Source organism: Triticum urartu, chromosome 5 (genome assembly GCF_003073215.2).
Source record: "Triticum urartu cultivar G1812 chromosome 5, Tu2.1, whole genome shotgun sequence".
NCBI classification, from domain to species: domain Eukaryota; kingdom Viridiplantae; phylum Streptophyta; class Magnoliopsida; order Poales; family Poaceae; genus Triticum; species Triticum urartu.
In genome coordinates this window covers 433616456-433625215 of record NC_053026.1, presented here as the reverse complement: position 1 = coordinate 433625215, position 8760 = coordinate 433616456, and the positions used below count along the sequence as shown (strand labels likewise).

The window sequence follows — 8760 nt, the reverse complement described above, 5'->3', positions numbered from 1 at the left end:
TGTTGCCTTCCGCGGCTGCCGGCCGCCGGCCTTGTCCGCGCTGCTGCTGCCTTCTGCGGCACTATCGGCCGCCCGCCTCGCCTGCGGCGTTCTTGCCTTCCTCGACGCTGTGTGGCCCGTTTAACCCGGGCCGGGCTGGCTCATTTGGCTAGGTTTGTATTAGTTTCGCTGAGCAGGCGTTGCGTTCCCACCCACCACCTGAGAAAGCAAATCGACGAACCCTGAATCACCGTATTCCTCCCTGCCGGTCAATCCCATGGCCACCTCGTCTTCTTCCTGCATGTTGTTTGGAGAATCTTCTTCCTCCTCGTCGTTCAGTCCCATGCCCACCTCGCCTTCTTCCTCTACGCCGGTGACAAGGGAGGAGCTGGAGCTAGAGCTAGAGCTGTGATTAGGGACCACGGGGGAGCGTTTATGGATGGGCTTTGTCATCATTTTCCTGGCATAGTGGATCATGAAATAGTGGAGATTTTGGCCAGCACACGAGCGCTACAAGTGGCGCAGGAAATCAACGTTGTGAGGGTCCATGTGGAGCTTGATTCTCAAAGTGTGATGCATATGCTGAACCAACCACACAAGGAGATGTCCAGTGGAGGGCCATGGATACAGGAGATCAAGGTGATGCTTGCTTTGTGTTCTGGGTTTAAAGTGTCGTGGGTTCATCATTCTGCTAATGTTACCACGCATAAATTACCTAGAGTCGGTGTCGGTGATGAACTTTGTAAGGTCTGGTTGGGGGTTACCCCAGACTGTGTGCTAGATGTAATCTCGGATGAGGTTCCCGAACTTTTATGATTAAATAAAGCGGCAACATTGAACAGTTGCACGCGAATCGCATCTAGTAACCCTCGTGGAGAGGCGGAAAAGGAGTTCACCATGTCCATTGTTCCGCCGACGGCTGGATCGGCGGTCTCTCCCCTCCCCGTCTGCTTTTCCGGTGGCTGGAGAGTGGGGAGACCTCAGATTCATGCATGAGGTGTGGTATATAGTAGGGTAGTGTCTCCCGATGGCTCTGGCGAGGTGGTGGAGACGACGTCGGTGTGTAATAACAGTACCGGAGTTCTCCCCCACCTCGACAAGGTCCTTTGGGGCGACACCGACGAGCTTCCAGTGGTGCTTGCTCGTAGATCTGGCAAACTATCGAGTCTTGGTGTTCTTCGACATCGACTTTTCTGGCGTCTCCTTCCTTTGGGTGATGGTCATTCTGGGCCTATGCATTGATGACTTCCTAGCTGCGTGATCAACAATGGTTAGCCCGGCTCTGGCGACGGAGGGGCGGCAGCGGCGCGCCATCGGGACGCTCCGACGGAAGGGGATGGATGGGCCTCCAGGGTATGTGTTCTAATTTTTATCTTTCTAGGGGTTTATTATGTTGTTTGCTGATGAATAGAGCTGAGGGCTTTCCTCCAAAAAAATAAAAACGGCAACATTGATCCCAAAAAAGATAGCGTGTGTTGTGCATGCATGCATGCAGCCTTGCATGGCTGCATTGGAACTGGATCCTCTAACATTAAAAAGGAAAGTTAGAGAAGCTACAATCCCCTAATTTCCCTTCTTGCAATCCATATGATTGAGGCTAAAATGATTTAAATTAATATGCAAATAACAGATTTAATGTGTATATTCATAATCATTACATATAAACATTTTGATAGTGAAATAAAATTAATTATGGATTATTTATATCTACAGTAAATATCAATAGTAAGTAATCTGCTAAATTGTCTCTAACATTGCTTTTTCATTTTAAACTAGGATTACACTGTAACATTGTGACTTTGCTTCTCTAGGTTAGAGGATCTAGCTCCGGCTGCATTCGGCACAAGCGATGATAGAGGCAAAGGTGTCCCGATGTTTCGATGAGATGGTGGCTATCGTTTTCTGTGGGAGTCGACCTTGACGATCCGACTATGAACGTGCGAGACGTCGCGCCTTAGCAATCGCTAAACCAACTTCCGAGGGGTTATTGACCACGCCGGAGCACGATCAACCTGACCACGAGGGCCTGTTTCCTGCGAGCAAACGAAGAACAAGCAAGAAACTGAGATTGCAATCTGGATATTGCGAATATAAGATGAAAGCTTTATTGATCAAGGTGGGGTTCTGTGACGTCTTGGTCTGGTCGTTGGACACAAACGAAGTACGCGAAGTTGCAGCTATGGCGAACTTTTAATCTAAACAAAACCCAAGTCTAAACGACGCCCTAAGGGCTGTATATATGGAGGAAGAGAGGGGAATTTCGTGGCCCTTGAGGGTGGGGTCCGAAACCAACCCTAACTCTTGTTTCCCCACACATACGGACTCTAAAAATAGCCTATACTTAAGTATTTTGAAATTACATGGGCCTGGCCCATTAATAAGGTGGCGCAGCACCTAGAATAGCCTATGGACGAATATTATGAAGTGGCATCTTGTATATTTCGTCCAAGGCTTCATGCACTCCTTATGGCGGCTTCAAAGTCCTGAAATCATCACTTGTAACTCTGTTCTTGATCCCCTTGCGCATGCCATCAACTCCATGCGTGTTCTTGCTCCAATGTTCATCCTTCTCCAAGCTAGGCCCTTCATTTGTAAGCAAAACAAATGTATCCAATTTAGGCAGCATCATAATCTCATGAACATTAGAATCATTACCAAGAAACGAAAGTACCTGGTAATTTAATTGGCGTGCGCGAGCTCTAGTAATTGGTCCAGTATATGTAACAGTAGGGGCTGTGGGTGTAACAATGGTATTGATGTCCTCATCAAGCGACGAGCAGAGACAACTCACACCACCCACGCCGGTAGGCCTGTCGTGCATTTGTTTTTTTTTTGAAAAATCGGGCGAACGTGCCTTCTCGTGCCAGACATGTCTATAGGCCAGCCCGTTTAACCAGGGTCCGTGCTTGGGTCTCGGAGGCCAGCACGCGTGCCGGTCCGGCACGGCCTGAGTACTTCACGTGCCTGGTCGGGCCGTGCCGTGTCTGGCCCATTTAACAGAGGCCGGGCCGGCCCATTTGGCCAGGTCTTAGTTCCGCCGAGCGAGCGTTGCCTCCTCACCCACCACACACAGTGTTTCTCTTCTGCCCTTTCCCCACCCACCCCACGAGAAAGCAAATCGCCCGAACCCTAAGGGCATCTCCAGCCGCGCCTCAGGAAGGCCTTCCCAGGCGTTTCTTTTGCGTCGGCGCCGAAAAATCGGCCCAGTCGCGCCCCCAGGAGCCCGATTTTTGCCGGCTTGGGCCGAAAACAGCGCCGGCGGACCCAGGCCGAACCCGGCGCGCTGGGGGCGCCCGGGGGCGCCGGGGCGAACTGTTTTGGCGCGAAACAGCCGCGGGCCCGCCGCGTCAGGGACACGGCTCTCTTCTCGCCCCTTCGTTGTCCTCATCGCCTTGTTTCCTGCGGCGAATCAATGCCAAAGCTGCCGCGCTGCCGCGCCGGTCAGCCTGCGCCATTGATGCCTTATGGGCGGCGCAGTGAAGACCGGATGACGCGCGTCCCTCGACCTCCCTCACCCGTCACGCGTACTCACGGCGTCTCGCGCACGGGCGGCGCCTCGGCCTATATAAGACACGCCCCAGCGCACTCGGCGACTCGCACTCTCTCGCCGTTGTCGTTCCTCCCTCTCCTCTCTCGCCGTCTCCAGTTCATCACACCCATGGCCGAGCGCTTCCCAGGCGACGACGCGGCGGCGAACGGCTTCGGCCGCCGCCATCTTCACGAGAACGAGGCTCGCCTCCTTTTCGAGGCCGAGTACCCGGTCCCGCCGGACATGCGAGTGCCCGGGGCGTGGAGGATCAGCGCCGGCGGCGTGCCGGTGCCCCCGGTACCCACCGGCACGGTGCGGCGTGCGGAGATTGCACACATCCGCTCGTCCCTGCCGCGTCAACACGGTACGTCCCCAATAGCCCGCTCTGGGAGCCTTATTTCCGCCGCCGTCAAGCCGAGCAGCTCGAGGCCACCAACGGCGTCGAGCCCTCCGGCAGGCTCAACGCCGTCGGCCGGCGTCAGTGGTGGGGCGTGCCCGGGCACACGTTGGAGGCCGTCCTCGAGTACATCGAGGGCGGCAACACGCCGCGCCTCGCGTACCCCGCTCCCCCGTCCTTCCCACGCCGCCGGGGAAGCTCCTGGACCCAGAGGCGCATGGAGACCGGGGGGTCCTCCTCCTCGTTCGGCGGCTCCCCCTACCTCCACCTCCGGCCCGTCAAGCCGGAGCCCTAGGGCACGCCTGTCAGCGCGCGGACCCGCAGCTCCGGCATCCGCATCGACGACAACGCCTCCCCCACCGGCCGCTTCGTCCTCGTCGAGCCCAAGCCGGAGCCCGGCCTCCCCGCGGAGTACGAGGAGATAGCCCGGCGTGGCTTCTCCGACGAGGACGCCCTGCGGTGGGCGCGGGACGACTACCTCTGCGACGAGATGGTCCGGCAGCGCCGGGCCCTGGAGGAGATCGCCGCCCGCAAGTGTGGGCGCGAGGACGAGCACGGCGTCGTGGTCCTCGACAGCGACGACGACGACGCCCCCGGACCGTCCAACCCGCCGCGCCAACCGGGGGAGGGATGCAGCAGGGACGGCGGAGGCGTCGGCGGGGGCGACGACGACGACGACGACAGCGGCGGCGGCGGCGGCAGTGACTACACGCGGTTCTATAGCCTCCTCGGCATGTAGAACCGCGTGGGCGGGCGGTGAGGCGGGCGGCGAGGAAGACGGTGGAGGTAGTCCGCGGTAGTTTTTCCTTTTTCTGTAAAATATATTTAAATTTAAACGAACTCAAACATATTTGCATTGTGTTTGCGCTAAATTTAAATATTTTAAAAACTCGTAAGGGACTGCGACTGGGAGCATCACGTTCCCAGTGTGCGGTTTAGCGCGGGTGCACCCTAGGAGGCGATTTTTGCCCCTCCTACGGGCCAACGACAGGAGATGCCCTAAATCTCCGTCTTCCTTCCCGCTGGTCAGTCCTATGGCCACCTCGCCTTCTTCCTCCACGCCGGTCGGCGGATCACCTTTTTCCTCGTCCCCGCCGTTCAGTCGCACGGCCACCTCGCCTTCTACCTCCACGCTGGTCGGCGAATCGTCTTCCTCCCCGCCGGTCAAGTTAGTCGCCACTAAAGAAAATACGTCGGTTTTGACGGAAAGACCGAGGAGGAAGGGTCGACGAAATAGAAGAGACACTCCCACCGCCGTCATGTTCCCGCCGGGATCTGTTGAGGGCAGGCAGCAGCCACAAGAGAGGAGGTCATCCCTGCCGGTAAAGATCAGATCTTCTAATACAAAGCAGAGGATGGCACTCTCCCTGTAAGATCTCGCTCTCAGTCCCTCATCACTTCCTGTTTCTGGTTAGTCGAAATCGAATTGTTTTCTCCGTGGACGGTGATTTGTAACTAAATTTCTGTCTGATTTCTCGCGGCAAGGTTTCAGGCCACATCACGCCATGATATATCTTTGGTTATTCGTCTCCTAAGGTTTTAAAAATTGTTATACCACTCATCAGGCTTGCTTGTTTCGCTTCAGGTCTCAGCCGGTGGATCAGGTCGGAGGCAGATTCTCTGCACTTGTGTATGCCCTACCTCTCTTTGGTCACCTGTTCTTACTTGTAATCTAAACGTACGCAGATATAGAAATGCATTTCAGTTGGCTTTACGCCTCCCTGGATTGCAAATCGCCGTTCAACTTGGCCGTGCCACCATGTTCAATCTCCTGAGATATACACAAATAGTTCTTATGTACTCATCTAGCTTGTTTCTCCGTTTCAGGGATTTGCCTGATGAGGAAAAGTCATCTTCCGATGAGTATGAAAAAAAGCTTTTGCTCTTTCGTTTTCTGTTTCTCCATCTGGTTGAAATCCATAGCGTGTTTATATCTTCTAGCATAGCGTGTCATCGTTCTTCTACTCATTGACCGAGCCTACCCACTGCAGGGGTTCAGAGACTTATGACACAGACCATGTTTTGGCCTGGAGAGATCCCGGTTTGCCTACACCAGTTTATGTCAGAATGGATAGTTCAGGAGTTTTTTACACATATCCTACTCTGGGTGATAAGCCATTGCAGAGTCTTGAAGAAGTTGCAAGTGCTGTTGATTCCTATGCTCGTCCCAATAGCAATGCCATGTAATGTTCTGATCTCTCTCAAAACAAAATCGTTTACCTTCTCTGAAGAACGAACATCTATTAATCATATGCTCTGATCTGAAATTAGGTCTGATAAGGAGCTTTCAGAGAAGGACCGTGCTGTACGTGAACGTCTTTACTTTCCAGATGGCACCCCGAAGGTCTACACAAGGGCTAAAGTAGTGGAGAGGGAACGTGACAAACTTCGGAGACTGGTTGAAGCTTTACTGGACAAGCGGAATGACGATGAGGTTCATTCTCTGCTCGCCTTCACTCTGTCCCACTACCAGGCTTGTGTTGTATTTTATTGTTACTGCTTTGTGCATGCAACATTAATGATCCAATCAATGCTTATTCTAGGATCGTGTGTATGAACTCGAAAAAATTGTTCATTGGCAATCAATCTGCGAAGGTGTCGAATGGTACTATCATCTCAATATCACTGTGAAGACCAAAGAAGCTGCCAATGATGCGGGCAGCACCAGTCTATTCTTCGTTGAAGTCGCACGTGATTCGAATGATATCTCAGGATATTATATCAACACTTTCTCCAGGGTTGACACTGACGGCCAGGGTAGTTTACACTCTTATCTCAAATTATGCATTTTTGGAATACTGTTTGAAATTATCTGTTAGATATAGATCACAACGATACACTAGGATGTTTTCTCTGCATTTTCTGTGGTGTTAACGCTGACGGCAAGGATAATTTACACCCGTATCTCAAATTAAACATTTTGGTACAGTGTTTGAAGTTAGCTTATATATATATATATATATATATATATATATATATATATATATATATATATATATATATATAATATAGGACAAATGTTTCCTACAAGCAGTGGTAGTTACCACCACTTGCGTTTTGTATGTTGTATGTAGTATCTAACGAAACCGAGAGTATGTACGTGTAGTATGTAGTATATAACAATGATTAGGTAGTATATATACTAATTTTTAGGTAGTATATACCTTGTTTTGAGTATGCTCTTTTTTACGTATAAATATGTACGTATTTCACAAATATAACAAAAACTATGGGTTCATATGCAATTTTTTCATGTAACTTGCTTTGAAATATCTTAGATATATTATATGAACATATTTAAAATAATAAAATTGTATATATAGTACCACATGGTAGTATATGAGATATGTGGGGTAACTACCACCGGGTGGTAGGATGGATTTTCCCTATATATATATATATATATATATATATATATAATATAATTGCAAATGTGTTTCTGGTTTATTGTGGAGCCTTTACTGTTGACCTGTTTGCCTGCCCATTGTGCCATCTTATACCATACATAGCTTTATGTCTGTAATATCACAATCCAACTGGTTCATGCACAGCCATTTGTAGGTGCTGCAATCATGCATTTTTGGCACTTATTCAACTATTCTCGTTGTATCTGAGCCAGGCTAGTCATCTGACACTTAAATGACAAATTCCATACCTGTCTTTAGATCGTGGAGCTACCTGCAATGGCTGTATAAACAATGAAAGTGATGGTATGAAGCACCCGCGTGCTGCTTCATTCAAAGGCGGCCACATGAACATCCGTTTCCCACTTGGTTTTGGTCCCTGTAATGAGAAGCAGTGGGCCGACTCCCGTCACAGTGTATGGTGATTTATGTACTGGCTAGCGTTTTAATATCTTCAATGTGCTGCGCCAATGTTAACTATGTGTTTTATCCTCGGTTGCAGGAAGCTCAGTTTAAAGAAATGCTAAAAAAAAGGAGAAAAGGATAAGAGACCATTTTGAGGTAATTTCATAATTGTGTGGTAAATAACCATTTTGTGGCAACTTGATTTTGAACCACTGGACTAATTATTTCTTTTGTGTTTATCATCTTCTGAAGTTCCTTGAAAATGCTGAACATCTGCGCCGCAAACATCTTAATTATCGACATGAATATCAAATAAATCTCCAGGTTTGAGTCCCAATCTCCTTCTATGTGTTAGTAGTTGTGTGTCTGTCAAGTTTTTTGTCCCATTCCCACGTGAATTTTTAGATGTTTAGAGGAAGAATCCTGAAAGCTCCTGGATGTTGGTAGTGTTACCAAACTGTTCTTTTAGTTCCGAGCCTGTTTTGTGGCGACCTGCTTGTGAGAAGAATAGGGCACTTGCCTCTGAACTGCTTAGTAGTTTGCTTGGGTTTGTATCCACCCTGAAACTTGATTGTTCTGAGGTCACTAAATCTGTTTGGTGTCCATTATTGGTGTTTGAAACTGGTCTGCTATCTGTTTTTTTTTGCTCTTTTAGTTGTGCCGTTGCATGTTTTTGTTTAGATGACTCCATATAGTCGTTGACTGCTGAGGAAAGTAGTGTTGCTGATGTGATTTTGAAAATTGAACTACTGTGCAATCACGGTCCATAGTACTATATATTTCGCCACCAGCCACCTTTTTGAATGTCAGTCGTCTGCAGTTCTCTAGCTCTGTTGTCTTTTGGAGGCACTGCCTGTATGCGACATGGCCGTGAACTCATCTTGTATTCAAATTTTGTGTTTTTGACTAGTTCTTTCATTGCTGCTTTTTTAAAGTCGGATGAAGAATTTGCCTCTGATTCAGATGAAGAGTGAAGATGTCCCTGCCTATTATCACCTGTTTTCATTTATCAGTAGATTGAACTCCGTGGAGCTTTCGAGTATTTG

At 49.5% G+C, this 8760-nt stretch overlaps 1 protein-coding gene and 1 long non-coding RNA gene across 2 annotated transcripts; both read left to right on the top strand.

The window, feature by feature from the left end:
* The first annotated feature begins 4920 nt into the window (after positions 1 to 4920).
* LOC125507097 lies at positions 4921 to 5744 on the top strand. Its single transcript, XM_048671790.1, has 3 exons — positions 4921 to 5274; positions 5491 to 5572; positions 5733 to 5744. The coding sequence occupies exons 1-3, from the start codon at positions 4940 to 4942 to the stop codon at positions 5742 to 5744; spliced, it is 429 nt and encodes a 142-aa protein (XP_048527747.1). The 5' UTR covers positions 4921 to 4939.
* Positions 5745 to 6452: 708 nt separating this feature from the next.
* LOC125556165 lies at positions 6453 to 8183 on the top strand. Its single transcript, XR_007305026.1, has 4 exons — positions 6453 to 6662; positions 7571 to 7725; positions 7812 to 7870; positions 7967 to 8183. It is a non-coding gene; the product is annotated as an uncharacterized LOC125556165 (long non-coding RNA).
* The last annotated feature ends 577 nt before the right edge of the window (positions 8184 to 8760 follow it).

Bases quoted from the DNA above. Each gene is read 5' to 3' on its own strand.
- LOC125507097 (XM_048671790.1), top strand. From the start codon at position 4,940: ATGGCCACCTCGCCTTCTTCCTCCACGCCGGTCGGCGGATCACCTTTT. The intron at 5,275-5,490 runs GTAAGATCTCGC...GTTTCGCTTCAG, and splicing joins CAGAGGATGGCACTCTCCCT to GTCTCAGCCGGTGGATCAGG.